The following is a 27275-nucleotide window of genomic DNA, read 5'->3' on the forward strand; positions in this document are numbered from 1 at the left end:
AAAATCGTCACGCTCGTACTATTGATGGCAATGTAAATTGCCTCTTGGGAGGCCAACCAGATGGTATTTCTCTGAAGCTGGAGTGTCTCGGCTCCTTACCCGGCACCCCTGCTTCTAGGTGTCCTCAAGTGCCCGGCACGTGGCAGGCTCTGTAGAAAAGCTCATTGTTGCTGTGACTGCCCGTGTCCTGACGTGGAGACGTTTCCATGCCATTCTACCAAGGGGAAGGAGCGAGTCCCAGGGAGTATTTGGATCATCCTCTTTATCGGGGAGGTGAAAAAAATATATACGTATATGCAGTTACACATGGAAATATTTTTAAAGTAATAAAATATATTTAAAAGTGTGAAATCTACACGCTCAACTCTTACCAATGGTCATCTCGGAGGAGGTGCTGGGCATCAGAGGCACAGAAGTGACGGGATTTTCTCCTCCTTCTGTGTACTCTGTTGTCTTTGACTCCTTCAAAGTGGGAATATATTACTTGTGTGCTTTTTCTTTTTTAATTTAATTTGAACAATTAGTATCTTATATTATGATTTTATGTCCTGTGCCTTTCAGCCCTGGAAAAAACTCGAACAGAATTATTTGACCTGAAAACCAAATATGATGAAGAAATTACTGCCAAGTAAGTCTCTGCCTGGCTGCCTCCGTCTGCATGGTTAGGTCAGAGGTCCCTGATTGGCTGATCCTTGGTTGGGTCAGAGGTCCCTGATTGGCTGATCCTTAGAAGGTTTCCCTGCCCCACCCTCCTGTCTGTTGGCTTTGCAAAGCGGTACCAGGATTAGAAGGTGCTTGGCCTCCGGGCTGCTGTGAGGAATATAGTATTCCTGTGAGTCGCTCGTGTCTATTTAATACGCAAGATGTGACAGCAAGCTCTGGTGCTCGCAGAACAATCCTTCCACCTGAAACTTTTTTCCATAATTATTACGAGGCCTGTTCAGCTCGGTGCTTTTTACTAAAAAAGTTGGGAAAGACTTAGCTTACAGAAGACGTGATACATGGGATGTTTAGTGGAGCTTGGTCTGTGTAGATTGTGTCACCTTTTACCTGTGCCCGAGTCCTTCACTCCCATACAGGTGTATTTGTTCACACCTTACAACGTGGGGCATCCCCGCGCAGACACACACGCAAAGGGAGCATGCGTATTTGGGCAGCTCTGTCACACAGGGCTCTAGTCAGAAGGAAATCCATGATCCGCTGCAAGTCCACTTGCTGCCGGTCCAGCCTCCATGCAGAACCCCAGAAAGGAGCAAGTAATGTTGACCGAATTCAAGAAGGATGAAGGTGCAGCAGAGAGCGTTGCTAGCACAGCCGCCTCTAGTGAGGTCCAGGCAGGCAGTGCCAGGCTCGAGTTTGAACCATCTTTTCCTGTTCTGGGAGGCTCCTCCCATCTCCCACAGAAACACGTGTCCCCCACACTCCCTTCCCCATGTCCTGTCCCCCGCCACCACCTCCCCGCTGGGCCTGGCTGTGTCTCAGGCTGCCGTAGGCCAGGGAGAAAGGTCTCCTGCTGTGGTCACACAGGGCCTCAGGGGGCGCTGGTGAGTTGGGGTGCCTCTGAATATGCTACCCTCCTCCCAGGCTTCTGCTCCGTGTGGGGTGCTGGTACTTGGCTCCCCTCTATCCTGTCCCTCGCCCTTGGCCGTTGAGGCTGCTGCTGGGCCAGCTGCTCTCAGGGCCCGTGGAGGGTGGGCTCCTGACCTTTGCTCTGGCTTGTTCAGTAGCTCGAGAGCTTGGGAGCCCAGCTGCCCGGGCCTGGTGGTCAGAACCAGTTTTGATCATGAACACAGAACTCCTGCACAGAGACTAAAATGTCCTTGTCAGTCTCAGCGACTACGGCTGACCTGTCGGCCGGTCTAATCCCCGTGGAAACTGCCAGATCATTTTACCCCGTTCTCAGCTGCTAAAACGTGACTTTAGGTGACACAGGGCAAGCTGGTTCTGAGGTGTGGTAACTGTTAAAATTTCACTTTGAAAATTGGAGGCTCTGGGATGAACTCCTCCAGCCCAGGGCGTCACCGTCGGCAGGATGGCGGATGTGCGTCCCCACCTGCCCCCGACCCCACAGCTGAGAGCACCTCACCCCCTAGATGTCAGGTCGGCGGAAACCACACCCACTGCTGTCACCTTGACACTCCTCACCGTCTGTGCCTCGGTTCCCTTTTCTGCCAGTCTGTTTTTCTATTATTTCTGCCTGGACTGTATTGTACTAAGTAGGTCATTTTTCTCAGTAAATTCAATTTTTAGAAATTATAATACAGTCAGCTGTTGGCATCCTTAGGTTCTGCATCTAAGGATTCAACCAACCCCAGGGTCGAAAGGTCTGCAATGGTTGCGTCTGTACTGAACTCGTACAGCCTTTTTTTCTTGTCATTATTCCCTAAACGATACACTATCTCAACTATTTACGTAGCATTTACATTGTGTTAGGTGTTATCAGTAATCCAGAGATGATTTAAAGTATTCAGGAGGATGTGTGTAGATTATATTCCAATCCTATGCCATTCGTGTCAGGGACTTCAGCATCAGTGGACTTCGGTACCTGTGGGGGTCTTCCGCGCATGCCAAGGGACGACTGTGTTTTAATCTGATACGTAGCTCTGTCCTCAGTTGGTAGCATTTCTTTTCTAAAATAGTTTGTATCTGTAGGCAAAACCCTAGTTCCTCAATCCGTTCACTCTTATCCACATCATTTACTTGTCAAAATTCATAGTGACCTTGGTTGTGATGTATTTGATTATTTCACTAGTTTGCGTTATTTTACTTTTATTAAGCTACACCTCTTTCTAAAAGACATAGATACATTTTGTGTATCTATAATCAGCCAAAGTTTGCTTTATTACATACTTAAAAAAATCTTTTGTGCAACCAGCCTGTAAACCCTTCTAAGCCAATGTTGTTTTTCAAATTGTGAGTCACAGTCGTGACATCAATTTACTGCGTGGCAACCAGCTAGTTGGGTAATAAAGTAGAATAAAAAGCGAAATAACAGAATAGAAAAAAGTTGTCATAACACGTAATAAAGTTAGGTATTGTCGTGTGACATTTTTTAATTATATTTATAAAATCATGATGTAAAATGTCATTCCTCCCATGAATCTCAACCAGAAGCCGTTTTGAAAGCCTCTGCTCCCAGAGTGTGCTGAAAGCTCAGCTTCCAGAAGCCAGGGCCCCCTGCCGTGCTGTCCTCCTGCACGCTGGTGAGGCGCTGTTAGCTGTGGACATCCACCTGCCTGGGGAGCAGATCCTCCTCATGACGTAAAGCACCTCCCGACACTGTTCAGAATTGGCAGCAAAGAGTGTTGCTTGTCACGTGATGGCTAAGTGCTGGTCCCTGGTTTCGATTCATAAATTTCTCATCGGGCTCCTCAAGGCCACAAGGCAAAATTGTCTCCATGTAATTGGTTTATTTAGGGGTTGAGAAAGAAGCACAACAGAGAACTAGGAAGAGCTTAACTTTTCCTCACTCACAGGTTTTCATCTTCTCTAGGTAGGGAATATGGCAGCCAGGGAAGTGACCGGGAGAGAGGACCAGAGAGGGAGGGACGTTCTATCCCCTGTCCCCACGCTCTCCTGGCCTTGCTGTTGGTCAGGCTGATGCTGGGAGTGATTCACTTCTGTCAGCCAGACTGCCACTTAACAGAGGACAGCTCGGCCGCCTGCTCCCAGGTGATCCACTCCTGGACAGGCTCAAAGGTGCCTTTGAGATGACGGGGCTCGTTTTCAGTCTTACGTATTTCTAATTACTGTTTATGGACACATCGACTCCTGGGCTTTGCCCGAGGACCCACCTCTGTCATTTTACAGGTGAGAACATTAGGTCTTGGGATGGTCACCTGAATCAGCAAGGTCACCCAGGGGAATACCAGACGCTGGTCCTCCTGAGGCTGGACCACTTCTAGAACCCTGACCCCACTGGCATCTGATGAGAAGTGGTGGTTATGGGTGTGGGCTCAGTGAGGAACATTTCTAGGCTGATACTTCCCATCATATCAGTGTGTTTTAAGGCCAAAAAGATTTTTTTTTCCAAAATCCAAGTTAATGAAAATCTATGTTACTTGCCCAGTTTCATCGAACTACAGGAAATGGAAAATAGAATCCAAAAGTATGGAGTCAGTTGTTCTATGGGGTAAAAGTACTCTGCCTCAGGACCGTGGCTGTTGTCACAAACTGCTGATGGGGCCATGGGCACTGTTGGGGTGTGTCCCCTCCTGTAATCATAGCAGGGAACTCTCTCATCTTCTTCAGCGATGAATGGGGAGGCAGGGTGTGGTGTACACATCTGCGCGTGGAGAGAAGGAGCCTGGCTTTGGTGACGGGCACGACTCCCAGATCACAGACCCGCTCGTTAATCCCGCAGATGTGCCTGGAGGCCGCCTTGTGCATAGGTCTGTGCTGGGCTCTGGAAATCCTGAGATAAAAGGTGCAGGGGTGGGGCTGGCCCGGTGGCGCAGCGGTTAAGTTTGCACATTCCACTTTGGTGGCCCGGGGTTCGCCGGCCCGGATCCCAGGTGTGGATATGGCACCGCTCAGCAAGCCATGCTGTGGCAGGCGTTCCACATAAAACAGAGGAAGATGGGCATGGATGTTCGCTGAGGGCCAGTCTTCCTCAGCAAAAAGAAGAGGATTGGCAGCAGATGTTAGCTCAGGGCTGATCTTCCTCAAAGGCAAAAAACAAAGGTGCAGGGGGAGAAAAGCCATTGCAGTCCAGTGTGTTCGCTGCTCTGAGCGAGGGGACGTTAGTGAGCACAGCACTGTGCCCTGGGTCTCCACGGAAGACAGCATGCTCCAGCTGGGACAATCAGAAGAGAGTTCCATGTCGAGACCCTTCGCCAAGGCGTGGGCCGGGAGGAGGGAAACCAGAGGGAATGGGGCGTCCGAGCCTAGCACTGGCCGGGCTTCACCACGCCTAGGTTGGGAGGGCCCTCCTTGAGAGGAGCTGTGGTCTTTGGGAAAGGAGAGGGATCCAGGGCTGCACCGGCAACCTCTAACCTTACCCTCCTCCCTCCCGCTGTCAGGACTCCCCATGGCCAAAGTCAGAGGGCAGCTTCTGGTGGAGGAGCAGGGGGAGACAGGGGACAGGGCACTGGAGGTGGGAATGGCAGATCTCGAGCACAGACCCCACGCAGCTGGAGCCAAAGGACGGAATTGTCAAGGAAGTCTCCTGAAGGTGGTGACATGTGATCTGAGGTTGAAATGAGTCAAGGTGAGGGGTCCCTGGAGGCTAAAGGAATGTAATTTGTGGACACACAGGGCAGGCCAGGCTGACCTCCTGGAGGACCAGCCAGAGGCTCTGAAAGCTGACCCCCAGGGGCAAGGTGGGCACGCCCAGGAGGGACTGCCCCGATGCTCACAGGGGCGTCGGGCACTTCCCCAATCAGAAATGGACTGACTGCTAACAAAAGGCAGCCTGGGGCCAGACACTTACTGTAAATGGTCCCCAGAGTAAGTAATCCACAAAAAATGTCGAGAATGGACTGAGATAATAATTGCTACTTTCTTTTAACTTTGGAGGCGATTGCTGCAGTCTTGGAGATCCCATCTGAAGCCTCCCCCTCCACATTCCTCTCCCCTTTTATTTTCCGGGAAAGGTTTGTCACTTTACCATCTGCTCCAGGCCCAACCTACGTGTATTTTATTAGACTTGACATTTTTTCGTTAATACATGTGAATATAAGCCTGCCGGGGCACATCTTTTCACAAATGGTCATAAAACCTTTCAAAACAATTTAGTTTCTCTCTTTGAAAGGAGGATTCTTAAATATTTGTTGACAGAAAATGTAGGAGGGGTGTGGCGAGGCCCAGTGGAGAAGGGCTGGCTTGGGAGTCGATCGCTGGGTGGGGTCCCCTGCTCACCCTCTGTGTGACCTTGGATACACTCATTGACCTCTAGCCTCACCTTTCCCACCTGTACAATGGGCATAATGGTAGCTGTCACTACAGCTGTTAGCCATGCTGTTGTCAAAAGATAGAAGCTCTTTCCAGCAAGCTCACAGTAGGCTCCGTGTGTGTTTCTGAAATTCCCAGGCCTCGGAGAAGATAAGCTCATCTCCCCATGAGATTTGAAGAGCATGTGTTGCCTTTGCCTCCCTGTTGCTGGGAGATGCCACTGCGATGACCAGCCCTCACCCCGATTTGGGAAAGCAGGCTGCAGGCCGAAGGCACCGGGGCTGTTCCGAGAGCCGCTTTCTTGCGTACAGGCATCGCCGCCCTGTGTCAGCTGGGCCGGCACGGGCTGACTGACGGCCGGCAGCAGTAAAGTTTTCCATGTGTAGGCTTGAAGCTAAATGTAATTAGCCTTTATGTGCAGAACAAGGACCCATTGATGAACACAGCTGGGCTCTGTTTTGTCCTGTCAGTGAGAGTGGGAGGTGAAAGTGTTCTTCTTCATGTTTATTAATGCGAGATTCCTTAGACAAATGGCAAGCACAGTTTAATATCTGTTGGAACACGGAGGGTTTTGCCAAAACAGTTGTTGTGTAAGAGGATTGCAGGCTTCGGATTATAACCATTCCTGGGTTAAATAAGTGAGTTATTTCTCTGCGTTTGGTTTTTTTTTTTTTTTTAGTTAAAAAAGTGCCTCTTCCTGAGCAGGTCTCCGGTGTGCAGATCCTCCCGCTTCTCTCTGCAGATGGAGAGCTAGCATCCTCAGTGGCTGTCGCTGGACAGTCTAGCAAAGCAGAGCGGCGTGGATTTTCATATTTGAACGGTTCCCCGGGTGGCCTTGCGAGTGGGCAGACTTTGGGCACACTAGCCGGCCCCGAGAGGCCGGGACAGCTCTCCCCGCCCCTCGGCTCTGCGCCTGTCCTCTGCCGCTGTTGGCTTGTTCTCGGCTTGAGGTTGCTGTTAGGTTGTGGCCGAAACTGCAGGAGGAGTGTTGCCCTCCCAGCCAAGATACCAGCGTTCTGGGCAAAAGTGCTGGAATTCCCATTTTTGCTCAAGTCCACGGCCACCTCTTTGCTCTGTCCCCCGGCATTCTGGTTGCAAAAGGAGCTTCGGTCGTCACACATACAGGCAGCTTATTACATTCCTCTTGACTTGTGGGCTGAGGCTTTGAGCCTCCGATGAAAGAAAATATTGAATTGCACTGAAATACTCCATTTTTTATAGCTAATGTTAGTCTTAGGAGAATTTGCACCTCCCAAACCTTTCCTGCCAGTAAAATTCATATTTCTTAAGGTTACTCATGCTGTATTCCTTGCCTGTATGCTTTTTAAAAAGCACTGCATTGTATGTGCACACACTTACATCGTACATTACAGAAGAGACATTTATGAGGAACTTCACTTGGGTTCATTTTAGAGTATTTTCTTTATATCGTGTATGTAACCAGTGTTTTATCACAGAATGCAATATGCTGTGAAAAAGCAGGAAACTCCCCAAGCGAGCTGGCTTAGGGCTTGACTGACATTGTTTAGGGGAGCCTGTCCCCACCTTGGTAGCTTGGGAACTCCAGGTCCCAGCAGCAGGGCAGAGAACCTAAGATACCCTGGCCACGGTGAGGAGACCGGCAGCTCCAGACCCGGCTCCCTGAGGAGGAAATGCAGACAGTGTGCGGGGGGGTGTGGCGGCAGGGACACCTTCCAGGCACACTGGCCTAGTTCGCAGTGGTTCCTTGCGTGGCATCTTGTTTACTTTTTCCAGCAATCACTGAGGAAGCTTTTATTGTGCTCTTTGCACAGACGAGGAAACAGTCCTAGGAACAGAGTCAGGCCCCAAATCCAGTCCTTTGGATTCAAAATCTGGCATCGCACGCCGTCGCTGCACCCGGCCTGTGAAGTCCCTTTCTGGTGCTGCCTTCTGCAGAGAGCTGAGCAGCCCGGGGGAGGGCAGACCAGGTGACAGGCTGCTGGAAGGGGTTCAGGTCTCCTTTCTCTCTCCCGCGAGCCCCCCTTTCTTTACCCCAGCAGATGCATTTCTCTGTGATTTATTTTTTCACAGTTTCACATGAAAGATGCAGGAAACTTGGCCAGGTCGAGCCCAGTAATCACAATAACCATATTAGACAAATTTTGCTTCCCCCAATTGAATGAACAGACCAGCTTCAGCCTCCTGAAATGGAGTCTCCCTGCTGTACTTTTAAGAATGTAAAATTTCCTATTTCCTGTCTTTTTGATGAGTCATCAGTTTCCAGTCTGGGTGCTGTAATTATCCTGGTTAGATTAATTTCCCTAAAAATAGAGAAGCAGCTACTTTGATGGTTCTGAGGGGATGGTCTTAAATAGAGAGCTTACTGTCCCTTGAACCTTAAAGAGGACTAAATCAGACTTGGAGGGAACAACCAACGACTTTTTTTTTTTTCCTACATCTTATCTCCAAAAGAGCCTAACTGTGCGTTTTGTAGAATTCCTGGGATTTTCCATCTCTGTCCAAGTGTCTTGCTTCCCACCTAGGAGTCGACGCCTGGGGGAGCCCCGAGGGCTTCCCTTGGCTTTTGCACCATGGCAGCTGTTGCGTTTCCTCTGAGCAGTAGTTGGTCTCTCGGGAGTCCTCTCCAGCCCAGGGGACTGAGCAGAAAGAAGCGGGCGCTGTGTGATTCAAACCCCGAAATTCCTCGACCATGGAGTCCATGGACTCCAAACGGTTCTAGAAATTACATGGCATCAGTGAGAGTCGGCAACCTTTCCTCCTCCTCCCTTCAGCTGGACTTCCTAAGGCCACGTTCCAATGGCAGGCGTCGGGTCCAGTGCTAGAACTAGGCGGTGGGGGGCCAGAGGGCGGCGTTCAGATGTGCTGTGCACACAGGCTCACGTGCCCTGTATACACCCGTGTACACAGAGCTGTCGGGTATGCATGTGTGTATAAACATATTTACGAACATAGAGATCGTAGTCCTCTTCCTCCAGCATCCTCGGAGGGGCGATTGGAGAGAAAAGCATTGTTCGTAGGCTGTCACCTGGGTTTGGCATGCTTTTATAAAAATTTCGCCTCTTTTTGAGGTCCCCGAAGTTTTTCTGATTCACTATAAAGGTAACTCTTGGGGAACTCACAGTTTGAAGCTAAAGGAAACGGATTGGGGATTGTTGTGAAGAGCCTAGTGCATGGAGCGATCTGTACGGTAGGCGTTCAGCGAGTGCCTGCCTGCCTCCCGGACGTGGGGGTCGGCAAGGGTGAGGGCGTGTTCCTGCAGACAGCACGTGCTGGCAAACACCGACTGACCCACCTGAGCAGAGGCCCCTACCCTGTCCACTGGCCCACGTGCTTGTTAGCGCAGTGCGGGACTTCCTCACCATGCGGGCCTTTTGACTTGATCAATCAGTGTGGCCTCCACTGTGGATCCAACAGGTGGATCCAGCCTCGGCAGTGTGCGACCTAGAGCTGCCTGGTGAGCTCCTTTGCTCTCTAGAAAGGAAACTGAGGAAGCTGTTGGCTTCTCGGCAGAAAGCAGGTGCCATCGGGACTTCTAAAGGTGACGGAGGTCCAGTCTGGAACGATCATGCCACCTTCTGCCACCAGTGAAATTCCTTCGAAAGCCGTGCATTCCTGACTCTCCCCGGGCATCCCCGGCTGCTGCAGAGAGGGCCGCGGCCACACAGGCCACTGTGATACAGCGCGTCTGTGCTTCTGAAGGGGCGGAGGAGGACGCCGTCCATGCACGCTGGCCAGTCGGGCCCTTCTGAAGGGAGGCAGGGAGGCTGGCAAAGTGAGAAACTGTCCTTCCAGTGGGTCACCCCCGAACCAATGAAGACTAATTCCTTTCACATAATGTTTATTATTTTTAATTACAAGTCATACATGTTTATTCTATAAAATTTAGAAAATTCTCAAAGGCTTTTAAAAGCCGTCGCTCATTATCCCACAACACAGACATAACTGTTATTAACATTTTGGCATATTTCCTTCTGGTCTTTTTTCCTACTGTGCTTTTTCCTTTATTTTTTATAAATGGCATCAGATATGCAGGTTTTTCTTACTTAATGTGTTATAAATATTTCTTTTGTGTCATTAACTGTTGTTCAGAAACGTGACACGGGCTGCAAGCCCTGCCACCGTATGGGGGCTCCCTGAGCTGGTCGCCCTCCGGCTTCCCTGCTGTTGGGAGCCTGAGTTCTCGTACTGCTGTCATTGCCTCACAGGTTTAGACAGGAAGCTTCCCACTTGCTCTTTCTGTGCGTTCATATTCTCCCTCATCAGACGAGAGAGTTTGGAGCCCCAGCATTCTCTGAGGGCCCCGCGGCACTGGCACAGGCGCCGTTTCCAGACTGCTGTTTTGTGACATTGGTAGACATCACAACCTCCTCTGGTCGGTGGACCGTGGAAGGTGCGCTAGGCCTGGAGTCAGCAGACTCCGGTTCCGGCGCCAGCTCTGTCACCAGGAGTGGCCTAGCCCAGTTCCCTCCCTTGGCAGCAGCAGTGTCCTTGTTCGGAAAACGAGAAAATTGGACTGGATGACAGACAGGACCGAAGAGCCTGACCGTTTTTTGGCCTCTTAAACCTCATCACCCAGTTGCTTCCCAAAAGCTGGGGTCTCCAGTCCTTTCTCCCAGCAGGGCCTGAGGGGAACGTGCTGTCCACGACTTGGGGGCACAGTGTGAGCAGGGGGAAGAGTCAGGTCTCAGGGTCACCACAGGGTCTGACTCCTGACTCCAAGTCGAGTAACCCTGGGCACTCAATCTCATTACTCAGGCCTTAGTTTCATGGTAAGTGAGATGGGGTAATGCCACGCAAAGTGCCTGGCACAGGATCTGCACACGTGCCCTCAATAAACAGGGCTGCCGTTACTGCTCTTGTCTTCAAGGTGCCTCGCATCACGCTGGCCCTGTTTGAAAATGTGGGTTTACTTCCCCTGGCGCAAGGTCCGTTCCAACCCTAACGACTCCCACCATTTTCCACGTTGAACTTGTGAACATCAGTGCGTTTGCAGCTCAGACCTGCTCTTTGTCAGTATTAGCATGCCCCCAGCGCCAGAGTGATATGTGCTGTGTCGCACCATCTTCCAGAGGGGCCCTGAGTCCTAACATCTTACCTCCTTACCATTTGGGTGTTGCTGCTACTGGGGACAGAAAGTCCTGAGTTCAAACCATTGCAGAGCTGTTAATGCCCCAAGGTCAGGAGGTTAATAACCACAGAGCGACTGTCTTCTGGAATCCAAATGCCACGAGTGTGCAGCCCTGTCTTACACAGCGAGAGTAAGCTGTTCAATGGGTGGTCCCCTCCAGCCGCACTTTGGGACAACTCTTCAAGTTCAGGACAGAGCTGACTGCATCTGGGTTGGAGAATTTGGGGCTCTCCGGGCTGGTGTAAAACAACTCAAGAGAGGTGCCAAACATCTGGGCACCGGCGAGGGGCGGGGGAGGGGCTCTTGTTCTGGGACATCGTAAAACGACTGTTTGGAACCAGCCTTAAGAATGAAAAGTTTCCTATAGGAAAGTGAGAGCGAGCTGGATAATTGAACTCATTGATTTCCTTCACGGCTTGTTTGGCCTTTCATTCTCTTACTGAGGTGCTGTTTGTTGAGGAATGTCTCCAATTGCCAGAAAGACAGTGGGGTGTCTCACATTTCCCCGCCAGCTCTCTTTTCAGCCAGAGCCGAGTTCTGAGGCGAGCCTGCCATATGAATTTTTAATGCAGAACTTTATAGCATCGTTCCTGCAGCCCGCTGCATCGTTCTCCTGAGCTTTCAGATTTAATGCTCTGATGCACGGAGCAGAGGCTGGGGCCTTCAGCCTCAGTGAGAATTAACCCCCAGGTGACCGCACCGCTGCCCTCTCATTGCCCAGAAGATAGACCTGCAGGAGTTGGAGAGAAAATTAAAATGGTGGCGTGTTTGCAATGTCATCAAAATAGCCTGAAGCACAAAAACAGAGTATATTCTTGAAATTTGATTGGATAGCATGTATTTTTACCTTTTCGTTTGCCTTTTTAAGCTTAACTATTTTCACTTTGATACATTTCTGTGCTCTTTCTACCTTTAAAAAAGCTGTACTATTTGTGGGATTTACAGAACATAAAGACTACTGGATCCTTCCATTTTCCATGGAAAGCCCAAATGTAATTAGAAATCCAGAATTTGTCATTGATGACAGAGAAAGGACCAGTTATGTGGAGTGGTTAATTCTGTGTGGGGGCATATGGTTGATTATTTTTTTTCTCCTGGTAGCTGTCTGTGTTTCTGAAGGTTTTGAAATTACGGGGGAAAATTTTTAGAAAAAGTTGTCTATAAAAATTGCTTGAGTTTAAGTAAGTTAGAGAAGAATGGAGTCTTTGATCAGTGGTGCCAGAATAATTGACTAACTACGTAGAAGATAACAGAGTCAGAGCTGAGCCCCATGCAAAATCAAGTCTAGATGGTTTAAATATTTAAATGTAAAAGACAAAAACATAACACTAGGAGAGATTTTAGATGGATATTTATATAATGTGGAGGTAGAAAAAGCCTTTCTAAGCATGATGCCAAAAGTAGAAATTACACAGGGAAATTCACAGCTTTCTGGTGATTGATTGATTGAAGGATAAACTGGCAAAAATATTTACATTGTATATGACAGAGAAAAGGTTCATATCTATATAAAGAGCCCTTACAAAGCAATAAGAAAAAGTTTAATACTCCAATGGATAAAGCTCTATATTTTCAACTCCTTGCTAGACAGTTCTATCATAGGAATCTCACACTCAAGCGAACTTGCTCCATCACATTTCTCTTTCCTGCACACAGCTTCCCTTCCATTTTCTCCCTCCCCCAGGCATACATGGTCCTCCTGTATTCCAGAGACAGAGAGTCCTTCTGGACTCTTACTACCCCTGCTATCTAATCCAGGTAAATTCCACCTCCTTGAGACAGTCTGCATTCCTCACTTTGTCTCTACTGCCACTACAATAATTTGGCTCTTTTCATCTCTTGGCCTCACTACTTCAGTATCTTCCCAACGGATCTCCCTCCTGCCAGTTTCTCCCTGGGCTGATCCATCCTCCAAGTATCTGCTAGAAGTATCTTTCTCAAACGTAAATCTGATCCTATTAAAATCTTTCTGTTAAAATCTTTTCTTGCTTCTGCTGAAAAATCACAGCACGGCGCTCCAGACTCTTGTGGTGCCGCCCCGCCTTCCTGGCCTCATTCCTACCGAATCCAGCTCCCCCATGGACCACGGGCCTTTCCCCGGCTCCCCACACTCTTATCACATCCCAGGACATACCTACTCACCTTTCTGCACAGACGGATCCCTGCCCCTCCATGCCCCGTTCTGCGCCCGTGCCCATGTGCGCGAGCCTCTGCATGCGTGTGAGAGGGCCTCTGGTCTCTCCCATCCCATGGAGGGAACTCAGGGGCCATGAATTTGGACCTGGAAACATGTACTTGATTTTTACTAACTTCTGACTGCGACGGAACGTTTCCTTCCATTGCAAATGAAGTCAACAAATGAGAGCAGTTCTGTGACTTTGTTGCAAATGGAAATCAGGTATTTTCCCATTGCACCACGGTTGTTACAGAGATCTCAAATACTGTTTATGATCATCACCACTCCGAAATCTGAGTAGTTCTTGGACCCGCCGCTAGATTCTTTATTAGTGCATCAATAAAGAACAGCTAGGGGCCAGCCCCATGGCCGTGTGGTTAAATTCGTGCATGCCACTTTGGCAGCCCAGGGTTCACAGGTTCAGATCCTGGGCATGGACCTACACACCGCTCATCAAGCCATGCTGTGGTGGCATCCCACATAGAAGAACTAGAATGACTTATGACTGGGATATACAACTATGTGCTGGGGCTTTGGGGAGGAAAAAAAAAGAGGAAGATTGGCAACAGATGTTAGCTCAGGGCCAATCTTCCTGACCAAAAAAAAGGAAAAAGAAGAATATTTATTCCTATGTCACACATTTGGGTTTCTGTAAAGTATTGTAATAACTGCTCTTCAGAATAATTGTTTCCCCAGTAAATTTGTGTATTTAAAACATTATTCTCAGAGGAGGTCCAGAATCCTCACCAGACTGTGAGAGGGGACTGTGGCACAGAAAGGGGTAAGCATCCACAGTATTGGCAGCATCTCAGGAACCGACTGGACCCTCCTCCCTTTGTGCCCTCGAACTTTGCCCAGTGCTCACCACGTTGCAAAGGCTTTTAATAATAGTCTGTTCGTGTGCTTTCACAGAAGCCACCTCTTGCGGGTCTGAAACAGTTGGGGTGGGGCTGGGGCGGGTCCTGTCCAGACCATGCATGCACTGAAGCCTCTGGTTGTGCCATGTGAGCCCTTCCTCCGGGGACAGAGGATGCCCGCCGGCCCCTGGAGCCCGGTATGGAGGTTGCAGGCGGGCAGAACTCGTTAAGTTGAGTGGCTGACGCCGTTGGCATGCGTGGGCAAGACCGGAAGTCAGCCACGACAAAGAACCAGCATCAGGAGGCCTGGGGCGGATTTTGACGATGAAGGCAGGCGAGTGTATTTCCAGTCTAGCTGAGGGACGTTTCTCCTGTTGCGCAGACGCAGGCCGTGCCTCCTGTGTCAGGGGTTGAACATTCGTTTATCCAGTAAGTATTTATTGAGTGCCTACTGTGTGCCAGGCTCTGCTGGGCCTTTGGGCTCAGTCTTCACACTTGCTCCTCACTCCCCGGGGGTCATGCACCACCATAACTGTAGAATCCATCTATATCCGACGCCCCCACATTCGTGTTTCCAGCCCAGGCCTGTCCCCTCGGCCTCCGGGCTTGGCAGCTGTCCTTCACAGGCATCTCGAGCTTCACTGGACTAGACGGAACTTCGGAGCTTTCCCATCGAGCCTGGCGAAGCAGCAGCCTGAGAGGTCCTCTCACGGTGTGAGCTTGTCCTGAGACCCTGTGATGGCCGCCCGTGTCAGGAATTGAAGGCGGAGCCCCTGCAGGGGCCGCCAGCTCTCGTGCAGTCCGCCGTCTCCTCCTGCCATCTCTGTCCTCTTTCCCCACTTTATCTTTCTCCTTAGGCCCCACCCTGGCTTTCCTGGCCTACTGATCTCTCTCCTCCCCAGCATCTCAGCTCAGAGTCCTGTTAGCGGGTTCACCGCTGTCTCCCAGCGCCCAGCACACGGCCTGCTGGGGGCTCCAGAATGTTCCTTGAATGAATGAAAACAAGGTCCCCGCCCTCCTGGAGGCAGTCCCTAAGCCACTAAGCAGACTGCTGTTTAATGAAAGTTGGGCTTGTGTCAAGTGCTGAAAACTGAAGCGGGTTAAGGGAAGGGGCAGCGAAGGGGAGAGTGGGGGCTTCGAGCGTGGGCAGGGCGGGCCCCTGGCTGAAAGTTAGTGTAACAGCCTGGAGCAGGGGCTCCGCTCGGGACGTTGCTGAAGGGGACCCGTGTGTGCTTGCTCTGCGATTCGTTGTTTCATACGGGCATTTGCTCAGAGCTTATTTTAAGTGAGAGGGAGCCTGGGGCGCGGCCCGCTGTGAGAAGGCTCGTGCTGAAATGTGGAACTCCCTGATGCGCTCGGGTCAGGAAGTGTAGGGCAGTTGCGCATGTCTTCTGGAAGGGCAAGGATGCATAGTGGGAGAGGGAAACGAAGCCCACGTGACTTCTGACACTGTTTAAAATGATCTGTTCTCCCAGCTCTCGCGCTGACTCGGGAAGCAGCACAGGTCAGTAAATTGCCCCTCGTCACCCATGTCAGTGACTCCTGAGCTTGAGTCGGATTCCTGAGAGCAGTGTGTAAAAATGCAGATCCCTGGGCCACGCCCCAGAGTATCTGAGAAGGACCCAAGACTCTGCCGCCCTCCACGTGCATGCGGCCTGGGGACCACCCTTTGGGGGGCTCCCGTCCAGTTATTCTCGGGTGATCGTTGATTTTTGGTTTAAGGAAAAGTTGTCCGAATAAGGACAAAGGACGGTGCTGTGACGGCTCTCCTGGAGCCACTTGTCTCTGTCCTAGTGCTCGGGCGCTCACCTCTGGGGCCCCCAGGTGTGTCAGACTTGGATGTCTGGTCATCCCATTTGCCACACCAGACTGGGAGCTCCCCAAGGGCCCAGCTCTGGGTTCTGAGGGTCCACGACTGTAGCACACAGCAAGACGTCAGTCAGCGTTTGCGTAGTCCATGAGTTAATGTGCCCGGTTGTGCAGACACCGCCCCACATCATCTCATGTCGTTGCCTTCAGGATGCTCACACAGCCACTCCCTCCCACCCCTCACTGAACAGCCCCGAGAGCAAGATTCTCAGAAGGTTAGCACGTCTCTAGAGCCAGTGAAGGTGAGGGCGCAGGTGGAAGTACGCGCTCAGGGCCGGGGTGATGGCTGCAGCTGGCCTGGCCCCGGGGCCTGCCCGCCCCCTCTGCCCATGGCAGGCAGCTCTGTGGGCTCTGCGGCACTGTCTCTGGCACTTCTCTGAACTTCTCCCAGGGGAGTCCCAACGCCAAGTGTAAAAGTACCAAATGAAGAGTGTCGTGATTCATAATTCTCAGTGCATACAGCCAGGTTGCTGGTTCAAGCCTGCAGAGTTCACTCGGTGGCCTGTGAGAGTCCCAGGGTTTGAGAGGCTCCAGAGTGGTGTGAGGGGCCAGTCGGGGCAGGGCTGGGCAGAGACCACTGAAGCCCTTCTGGTCTTCTAGAAGTCATCTTCGATTTGGGTGCTAAGTTATTTTATTACTCTCAAAAAATGAATGTGGAAGCTCTTTAGGTCCTGGTATGGAAAGATCTTCAACCTATGTAATTAAGTGAAAAAAGCAAGATTCAGAACCGTGTGTTCTGTGTGCTGCATTTGCTTGTAAGTGCAAAAAACGTCTCTGGAAGGAGGTCTGGGGCACAGGGAGAGAGGTGCTGTCACTGTATCGTCCTCTGAAGGTTGAAGGTCAGCTTACATTGGACCGCGTCAGTCCTTCTGCGGCCTCGCGTTGGGGAGTCTGCAGTGGCCTTGGTAGCCACCAGGACCTGCCTCCTCGAGGCCAGTACCCGTCACAGCCTCTGTGTTGTAGTTTCCGTCTCTCTGTCACTCAGAATCACCAGGATTAAACAAAAAAGCACTTCAAAGCATCTTCGTGAATGTGTGTATCTTTAAAGCAGTTTGTACTTCTGCACTGAAGTTTCAGTTAAATGCACCTCCAGACCCCGCAGAGCGGAGAAACGGTGTGCAGAGCCAAATCTGGGGGCTCCCTGGCTCTACCCTCCCTTGAAGAGCAGAGCCTTGAGCAAGTCCGTTAGCCTCTCCTGAGCCAGTTTCCTGTTCTGTATCGTGTCTGCCTGCACACGAGTTCCTGGGGGTGGACAGCCATCAAGTGCTCGGTGGTGCCAGGCCTCAGGCGGTGTTAGTCACCATCATCATTATTAACGTCTCTGACACCCTCCACTCTGGCTCCCGTTTGAAATCTAGCAGCTACCAAGAATGCCGAGTGCACCTCCGTTGGACCTGTCGCTGTTGTTTGCTATTAAATAATTAGCCAGAACCTCTGAGAGGTATTTTGTCTCTACAGTTCTGTCGTCAAGAGCACACAGTTAGCCGTGTTTCAGACGTACACAGCTGTGCGTGCATGTTGCTTTGTCCCTGGACGTGCTCAGGACAAGCCGCTTTGGATACTATACTTTGTTCTTTTGGCTTGACGTTATTTCATACAATTTTTACAACACCTACTTATCTGCTGAATTGTCATTTTGATGGCAAAATTTTATTTTCCTCTCTTGATGAATTAGAGTTTACGTAAGCATTCTGGATTTGCGAGCTTTCTGGTTATTTCTGTTTTTGTAATGAATTTTTGTTTAGAAAAATAATTCCCGGACTATTTTTCAGAAAGAGAGATCATGAGGGCAAAAGAGATGCTGTTTCAAGGCTCCTTGGCATGTTGCTTTGCAGAGGGATGGGCCCAGTACCATAGCAGCAATACGGGCTGGGTCCTCTCACCACCCCCACCCTGAATTCCGGATGTGTAGACCCAGCACGCCAGTCCCATCTGGGGAACAAACACTACTTGTCTCAGACCTTCTGTGCCAAATCCAGAAAATGATCTGTAGCGAACTCTGCTCTGCTCTCGGCCGTGCTGAGTGGAACTGCATAGATGTTTAAGTTGATGTTAGCGCAGAACTCAGCGTTTCCCCATCTGCTTCTTTCCTCTCTGTTTCCTTACATCCTGTGAACGTGGGTCCAGCGGGAGCTGCGCAGTAATCGTACGTGCATTCTGGATTTTAACCACTCATTCACGCTGCTCGTAACTTTTACCTATCAAGTGATTTTCGTTTGAGTTTTAGTGATTTCATTGTCCAGAAGCATTAGATATAGATGAGATAGAGTCCATCAGCCTTATCATTAATCATTTTTAGTATGGTTTCAATAATAGAAAATGGTCTTTTGAAACTTCCCAATCCATTTTCTTATTTTTTTTAGTGATTTATTATATCTTTAACCTGTCTGGGATTTATTAGAGCATATAGGTAAGATATGTGTCTGTTTACTATTCTTCATATTAATACCCAGTTTGCCCAATATTATTGATGATTCCTTCCTCCAATATTTAACATTTGACAAATCAGATGTCAATAATTAGATATGTCTCTGGATTTCTGTCTGGAATTTCATTCCATTGATCTAACTTTTCATTCTAGTAAATACCATACTGTTTTGATAGTATCTGTTTGTTTTCTATCTTGATATCTTGTACAGCCAGTTTGCTGCTGTTGGGTTTTTTGGTTTAAAAAAATACAACCCTTTGGTATTTTGGTCACCCGATTTTTCTACATGCATCTTGTCATTTTACCAAGTTTTATAAATCGACTTGTGAGATCCGTTTATGTTTCTTTATCTTCAGTGCCATTGCTAGTAAGAAATGCCATCGTGCACTTCCTCTGCCACCAGCATTTTATAATCCAGTTTTCCACAGATGGGATTTGTACCGTGTTATTTTAGTTCCCACTTGTTTAATATTTGTGTCCCTGTTGGAGATGAGGTAGATCTTTTATTTTGCTTTTTGGATATTTCTTACTGGTATATGGGAGTTTATTGTCTTTACAAAGAAAACATGGGGCGTTGCCGAATTCGTGAGTTCTCTCTGCTCGTTTGCTCAGGCGAATCCCTTGGGTTTGGTGACACGTGGCCGTCTCACCTACAGCAGAGAGTTTGTGCCCTTTCGTGACAGCCAGCACATCGGGTCCTCTCCGGTCGTTCCTGTTTGCCACAGGTGCCTCTCTCCCTCTTCTCGTGGAGCGTAGTGGAGGCTCCTGGTTCGGAGGGTCTGTCGTGTTCCTGCCACGCCCCCAGCGCCCTAGGGAGTCCCTCCATCTAAGGTCCCCGTGACCTGGTTTTCAGATTCCACGTGATTGCAGCCCCTAACTGTGTCACGTTCTCAGGTGGTGGTGTACATTTTCTAGTAGGACTCACTTCAGATATCACATTTCTTTCCATTTTTTCTTTTTTTAAGATTTTATTTTTCCCTTTCCTCCCCAAAGCCCCCCGGTACATAGTTGTATATCTTAGTTGCAGGTCCTTCTAGTTGTGGCACGTGGGACGCCGCCTCAGCGTGGCCTGATGAGCGATGCCATGTCTGCGCCCAGGCGCTGAAGCGGAGCGCACGAACTTAACCACTCAGCCACGGGGCCAGCCCCTCTTTCCATTTTTACATTGCATAGTTTGTAGATTTTCTTGCCTTATGATTTAAGACAAGTTCAAACTTGTGTTTTTATTATTTTCTGTGCCTTTCAATATGACTTATCTCTCTGTTTTCATTTTGCTACATATAGTATTGGCGAGTGTGGCTTAAAACCTTTTCTCTGTCTTTCAAAAAAAGCTGGTCAATCTTTGCCTTTTTACTTGGTTTCTACTACATTTCATTAGATTTGGGGTTTTCTTCAAATATGTATATTATTGTTGTAAGTGGATTTGGCCTGGTTACATTTACTGATATAACTCTTAACTTACATTTTTCTTTGTTGTTGATACTTTTTTTTTTCCTAGGTCACAGTATCTCTGTCATAACTTTCTGATCTATTTAAGGAAGATGGAACAAAAAGCTTAATTGGCTCTGAATGTCCTGAGTCTTGCAGTCCAGTCCTGCTGTCGGTCTCCTCTTGTTACTGAAATGCACTGTCAGATGCAGAACCCCTGAGCCCTTTGGAAATGGCTTTAAGAGAAGCCATATATTTCCTTTAAGTTCTCTTACCAGCCATGCTGTTGGTACATTATAAATCGAGCATAGCCACAAGTCAGACTTCACTACGTTACCCTGGCCACTTCCCTCTGCATGAGACTCAGTCTTTCCGAAGACTCTGAACCTGGGAATTCCTTCTGGTGAATTCTCTAAAGTTACTTGGATTTTCCAACAATTTCCTCATGCCTTCCCAAAGCAGCTTCTGTGCAGCAGGATTATCAGCTAATGATGGGAATCCTTTATTCCTTAGCATATGGGGAAGGTTTTTCACAAAGCTGAGGTTGGCCATGTAGATCCCAAGGAGTGACAGACGTAGACAAATCTGTCCTTATTATCATATTGTCTACCTTTTATTAAACCCAGAAATGTAGTACCTGGGGATCGAGGTGCTTCTGTAAGGGTTAAACATGGGGAACACGCTCCCCTGTCATTAGAAAAGTGGATCCAGTTTCCTGTCCAGAATTACAGCGCCGTTGTCCCTCGCTGATCACAAACGTAGCCGAGCTATAAACAGGCAGTGGTCTGCTCTGTGTATCTTCCTGATGGAGGGGCCTGGAGATTATATCAAATGAAGTTTTCCAACCGTGAACATAGGAGAGAGGGTTTGGCTTGTCCAATGAGAATCCTTCCAAAATGAATTCCACAATAAAACCAGGAAGGTTGTTTAACTTAGAATTTTCTTCGCACCCGCCTCCACAAAGCCTCTGAGGTGGCTTGAATACAAGACCCAGAGTCAAAGAGTGGAGCCTGGGAGTTCAGGGGTGGAGCTCCGTGGGGAGGGTACCCTTAAAGGCTTGGATTTGGACAAAAAACTGAAGTCCAGGAATCTGGTGTGACTAAGACATTCCACACGTAGGGCTCTTCACGAGCTCACTGCTAACTTCGGTGCCCCAATGTACCGTCTGCTTGACTGCGAGGGAAGACTTGATGTTGCAATTAACCTTTCTATTTTTTTCCCTATGTCTAAGTGTTGTGAACTTCCTTTGTGGTATTTTAGTGATTAGACAGGATGGAGGGTGTTCTTAAAGATTCACGGCCAAATCCGATGATGTCAGAATGAAGGGAAGGGCCGGTCTTCGTGGGGCCAGCAAGTCTGCCCCGTCTGAATTGTTTGCCTAACACCACCAAGTAGAAGAGGAACCGCTGAATTATTCATTTTCAAGTTGCCCTAAAAAAGGCACTTAAGCTGCCGAAGCGCAGACTTTCGGTGCCGGGGAGAAGAGGAAGGATGCTGAGTCCTCGGCATGGACATGCGTGGCTGCCTTCATCGCCTCCTCCAGTTTCACTTCCCAGCCCGGCGGGGAAACCGCCAGCTGACTTAAATGCAGGCAGGGTGAGCTGAGTGAGGGTTTAAAGTGTTGAGGAAAGACAGGTGGAGAGGACAGTTTGGGGGGAGCTTTAGGTGTCGGAGGAGCTGTGGAGTCAGAAGGCCCCAGATGTGGGTGCGGGCGGAGGAGAATAGCCCCAGCGGGGAGGCCCGGAAGTCCACTTGACCTTGGGCTTGGACAAGGAAGGGGAGGGAGCTGAGAGTAATGACTAGTATGCAATCAGAGATCTTTTGTTATGCTTAGTTTTAGCTTCACTGCCACCAAACCTTTTCTTAACAGTTCTTACCAAGTAGTACTTAGGGGAGAAAGGGGGTAATTAGAATCCCTTACATTTGGGAGTAAAAACAGGGTCATTACCCTAGGCAGGCTGCTCGAAGTGACCTTGAGCTCCTTTATCACTGCCCCGCCCTGGGCCTCAGTTTCCCCACCTGTGAAAGCCGAGCTCCTGTAAGTCTGTGGTTCCCATGGAGCATCCTCTGTGTGATGCTGGGGAGAGAAGCAGGGCTGCTGCCAGGAGTCAGCTGAATTCTGTCGAGCTGTCAGAGCGTGACCGGCACCTGTTGGCTGCAGGCATAGCATTCACAGGTTAAGCAAACAAGGAGAGGGAAGCGAAGTCCGGAAGACCGTCTGCAGAGAGCCGGTGCTCAGGTTGGGCAAGCGCTGCTCCAGCCGCCGGAGAGACGTGCCGACAAATCTGACACTAAGTATGTGAAGGAGACTTTCAGAAAAAATATTTATAGATGGCATAACAGCAGCCCTTCCAAACCTTTTTAAAAAATCTGAAAGTAAAGAAGCAGCACCCTGGGCGCACAGTCCCGCTAGTGTTCTCTCCCCAAGATCCCTGAACAGCCTGGCAAGCTCCCGGGGGACGGGGGACAGGGCGCTCAGTGAGAGGGCGGGGCTCAGTCTCCTCCATGGACGCAGCTCCCGAGAACCCCTCTCCTGTGGGATGGAGGGTAGGCCTCGGGTGTCCCCTCCAGAATCCATTTTCTTCCCATTCTCTGTCCTCAGCTAAGTCTTTCTTATATCAAAGAAAAATATTCAAATGTAACTTTTCAGTCACATTCTTCTTAAGAGATGCACTTCTGTACCTTTTTCCTCCCCTTTGACGGGTGGGTAAGTTGACATTCTGAGAGGTTAATTGTCTTGAGTAAAGTTTGCAAAGTCCTGCGCTTCCAGCACGAGATGCCCCCCTCTGATCTGTGTTCCCTCCCAGGAGGGGTCCCTGCAGCCTCCTCCCAGGCCCGCGCCTGCTGTCGCCTCACTTCTCTGCAAACCGAGCAGTCGAGGTGAACATCCGCACAGACTTTAGAGTTGACGAGTGGGGATGGAGGCATACAAAGCACGGTGATGATACTTGCTTTTTTGTCACCTTCTCCTTTTTTCTGTTTACTTTTTACCGTGTTAAATTTCCAACACGCACCAGAGGACAGAACCCCCAGGTGCCTGTGGTGCAGTTCCAGCCACCCCATTCATGGCCCGTCTTGTCTCACCTGTCCCCACCCCCACCCACATTTCATCTTGAAGCTACAGTATTTCCCCCTTATCCGTGAAACTTTCCATAGTTTCACTCACCCATGGTCACCTCCAGTCCAAAAATATTAAATTAACAATTCATAATAAATAAACAATTCGTAAGTTTTAAATTGCATGCTGTTCTGAGTAGTGTGATGAAATCTCACGCTGTCCTGCTCCATCCCGCCCAGGACATGAATCATCCCTTTGTCGGGGATCCACACTGTAGACGCGCCCCACGCCCCACCCGATAGTCTCTTAGGAGCCATCTCAGGTATCAGATCCACTGTCCTGAGATCTTGGTGCTTGTGTTCAAGTGACCTGATTTTACTTAATAATGGCTCCGAAGTGCAGGAGTAGTGATGTTGGTAATTTGGACGTGCCAAAAAGGAGCTGCAAAGTGCTTCCTTTAAATGAAAAGGTGAAAGTTCTTGACTTACTAAGGAAAGAAAAAAAGTTTGTTGAGTTTGCTAAGATGTACGGTAACTTGTTTCACAGTGTACTGTTCTAAGTGTTGTATTTTATTATTAGTTGTTGTTGTTAATCTCTTACTGTGTCTAATTTATAAACTAAACTTTATCACAGGAAACAACCTAGCATCTATAGGGTTTGGTACTGTCCATGGTTTCAGGCATCCACTGAGGGTCTTGGAGCATATCCCCCGCAGTATGGAGGGACCACTGTACTTCCAGAATCCCTTCCTCTCACCTCTAAATGTTTAGCATGTAGATCCTCACAATAAAGACTCTCTTTTTTAATATAGCTACAATACTATGATCACATCAAAAAATAATTTCTTAGTATCCTCAATACTTAAATTTCTAGTTATCCCTGAACATCATAAGTGGTTTTATTTTCTCTAATTTGTTCGAATCAGGATCCAAATAAGATGCACACGTTTCGACTGGTGGTATGCCCTTTAAGTCTCTTTCATTTTATAAATCTTCCTCTTTTTCTTTCCCTGCAATTTATTTGCGGGAGAAGCTGGCTTATTTGTCCTGAAGAGTTTCCCACAGCCTGGATTTGCCCACGGTGTCCCCAGATGTAGTTGAGCGTGTTCCTCTGTCCTCTGTCGTGCCTGTAAGTTTGTTTTTGAATCTAGAGGCTTGATCAGATTCACACTGGAAATTTTTGGCAAAACCCAATTCCTGGATGCTTGTCATTATCTGCTAATGGTCTCAGGTATTGAAAATGAGCTCTGACCAGAAGAGAAAGATTGTTATTTCCATGTAGAACAATAATAACGAATGTGAGTTTGAGTCTTTTTGGTCCACGAAGCCCTTTTCAGCCCCATCAGTGTTCTTGTTTTATCCTCGTGCAGTTTCTGTGCAAGAGGCCGCATTATTCTTCCCGTACAGATGTCTGCTGAGCTCCAGGGTCTGCCCAAGGTCAGACGACTCAAAGGCCAAGGGGTGGAATTGGCCCATTTGCTCTGCCAGCCATGCTCTTGTGGTTCTCTAGACCACAATTTTCCTAATTTCACCTCCAGTAGCTCCATCCTCCTTGTCACCCCATGGCACTTGACTTCAGGAAAGAAAAGATTTTTTGTATCCAACCTGCTCCCCACTGCTTTTCGAGCAACACTGTTAGAACTCTAGAGAAATGGCCAGAAGCATCTGAAGGTTATTCTAGACACTTGTCCCAGGAGGCCTTGCATGGTCTCAGTGGCAGGAGCAGAATGAATTAATGCAGTCTCATAACCCAGTTCTCCGGCCACAGCTGTCCCGTGTCCCTGCCTAGAGATGACTGAGGCCTGAGTGACAGTCACAGGCTGTTTGTGATCACACTGAAGGCCATGGTCTGGTGAGTGACCAGCCTGCTGGAGCTGCCCTGTTGCTTTGGCACAGGTGGAAAATTAACCCTGTGTGGGCCGTAGAAGACACTTCGTTCATCAGCGAGACTGACATGAAAAGGAGGAATTTGTTTAAGTCATTTATTCTAAACAAGTCAACTAAATAGTGGAGCAAGAAGGGAAATATTCTTCCCATTTGAGATTAAAAAGGTTAGGCTTAGCTAAAATTGATTTCCGTTACTGTTGTATCATTTAAATTTAATAGGATGGTCATAAAAATGAACAAATTGTGGTTAATATCTGAGCAGGCACAGTTGACATTCTGGCTATTTAACTGTCTCTCAGCACAGTTTCATTTCCTACAAGAATAAAAACCACTATTTCCAGAAGATTACCCCTAAGGGTCAAGCTCTATGGCCTTCTCTCTGCCCAGACCCTAGACTTGGTCAGGAGGGGTGGGTCCACTCTGGAGTGACACGTTTGATTGGTGTCTGGAAGGATGCGACCCCACCGCTCCCTCCACTCCTGCCAGAGCAGAGGTGGCTTAACCCCCGGGGGGACATGAAGCTGAACTGGTCATACAGAGGAGGGTTGTCAAGAAAACCTTTACCCAAAGAACACTTTCTCCCCGTCTACACCCCACACCCCCTCCACTCGGAGTTGGCTGAATCTCAATTAGTGCCCAGCTCTGTGGTGGGCACGGGGACACGCCGAGAGCCGGGCTGGCTGGCCCTGCCCTCCAGGATCCAGGAGCTACAGTCCCGTTTACCTGGGTCCTTACGTACTTTTTTCTAAGGAGATTGTTGCCCTTTTTTTTCAAAGGCTATGAAAAGTGGTAAGAAAAGTGAATTATTTTCCTTTTGCAAAAACAACATATAGACTCTTTCCTTACAAGTCGTATTTACAATTTGGCAAAACAGTCCTATGCTTTCTGCTCTTTAAAATACCAGCCAATGACTTATCACCTGTCAAGAGCAGAGTGGACTTCAGGTGGCACAGGTGTTGGTTAGTTTGCATATGTCATCAACTGATATTCGGCGAGCCCCTGCCGCGTTCTCTGGGGCTATAGCAGTGAATAACAAGAAATCAATGTTTGAACCAGATACTCTGAGACAGCGGTTAGTGCAGTGAAAATAAGTGAGTGGACGATGGGGAACGGGGCTGCCCAGAGACCTTTCAGAGGACGGCCACTAGAGCTGAGACCTGGATGGTGACAGCAGCCACCCATTGGGACCTCAGCAGAAGGGACCACTGTAGGGATAAGCATGTTGATTTCAAGGAACAGAACAGGACTAAAGAAACCATGAAAGTGTTGATTGAGCTGCAGAAGGAAATTTACACAGGATGCATGTTGCTAGTAGAGTGAAAAGCACATCTGCCCGAAACAGAAGACACCACACAATGGCTCTGATGAGGACACAATTCTGCTCTTAGGTTCCTATGGAAGACGAAATTGTTTGAAATATGAGAAATAAAGCTGGAAAAGGAGCCAGGTGTTTATGGGAGGTAATTCCATAATCAGCTGTGGACTCTCTGCTCCCTGCAGGGTCTGGGCCCACAGGGGCGTGAAGGGATCCCCCCCAGAAAATCCTTTGGGTCTAACCAGGAGGGAGGGAGCCGAAAAGAAACTCCTGGAACCCACCAGGCCGTCTAAGACAAGCTGCTGGCCAGCGGGCTGGATTTGAGCACAGCCCCCATGGGAATGCAGTGGAGGGAAGGACTAGTCCAGGTAGAGGGGCCGCAGCCCTCATGGTCCTCCTGGAGGGGGGGTGTTGGGGCAGCCTCCCACTCCACCCCCACCCCCCCCCACCGGAGATGTTGGCCGGCACTGCGGGCCTGGGGACTGACACTGCTGGGCTTACCTGCCAGGCGACCGCGTTTAGACCATACATGTGGGACACGGTTCAGGTTTTTTAAAGGTAATGTCATCAACTCTGTGATAGTTCACTTTGTCTACAAAGAGAAGGAAGTGCCATAAAAGTATTTTGTATGATTTCACCTGATAAAGATAAGACGGGAGAAATTAAAGGCCAGTCTCATATATAAATACGTATAAAGAAAAAACTTAAATCTTAGTGAATAGAGTTTAGGAGCATATTAACTGTGTAATACACCACAACCAAATGGGGGCAAACTGTCAGTATAATTTACCATTTTAGTGGGTCAGAGGAGAAAAACCATTTAATTAGCTCTATAAACGCTTAAAAGGTACTTAATGAAATCAATATCCATCTTTTATTTAAAACTCTTAATAAAATAGGAACAGTTGGCTATTTCATTAACAAAATAAAAACATATATATTTAAAGTCCAAAATGAGCAACATGCTTAACAGTGAAATAGCCGATGTGTCGCCCTTGAAGTCTCGCCCAAGCAGACAACCCTCTGTCACCCTTGCTGTGTGACGCAGCTCTGGAATCCCTTGTTATTGCTTTCATCCAAGAGCAAGAGGAGGTACAAAAGGGTCAGGAAGAGACTGGCCTCTCATTGTGTGCAGGTGAGGGCATGGGACACCCCGAAAATGCCAGAGAGCTGGAAGCTGTCGCTCAATTGACCAGGCCCCACCACATCATGCTTTCTTTCTCTGTCTAGAAGGTTGTACCTCCGTCTGCCCCACT

At 48.8% G+C, this 27275-nt stretch overlaps 1 protein-coding gene across 1 annotated transcript in view; it reads left to right on the forward strand.

The window, feature by feature from the left end:
- CUX1 (cut like homeobox 1) overlaps nucleotides 1-27275 on the forward strand; it is a 339593-nt gene that overhangs the window by 219765 nt on the left and 92553 nt on the right. The window contains exon 8 of the mRNA XM_046667235.1: nucleotides 562-628. Within this exon, the coding sequence (XP_046523191.1) occupies nucleotides 562-628 (67 nt within the window). The remainder of the gene's footprint in view (nucleotides 1-561; nucleotides 629-27275) is intronic.

Source organism: Equus quagga, chromosome 7 (assembly GCF_021613505.1).
Source record: "Equus quagga isolate Etosha38 chromosome 7, UCLA_HA_Equagga_1.0, whole genome shotgun sequence".
NCBI classification, from domain to species: domain Eukaryota; kingdom Metazoa; phylum Chordata; class Mammalia; order Perissodactyla; family Equidae; genus Equus; species Equus quagga.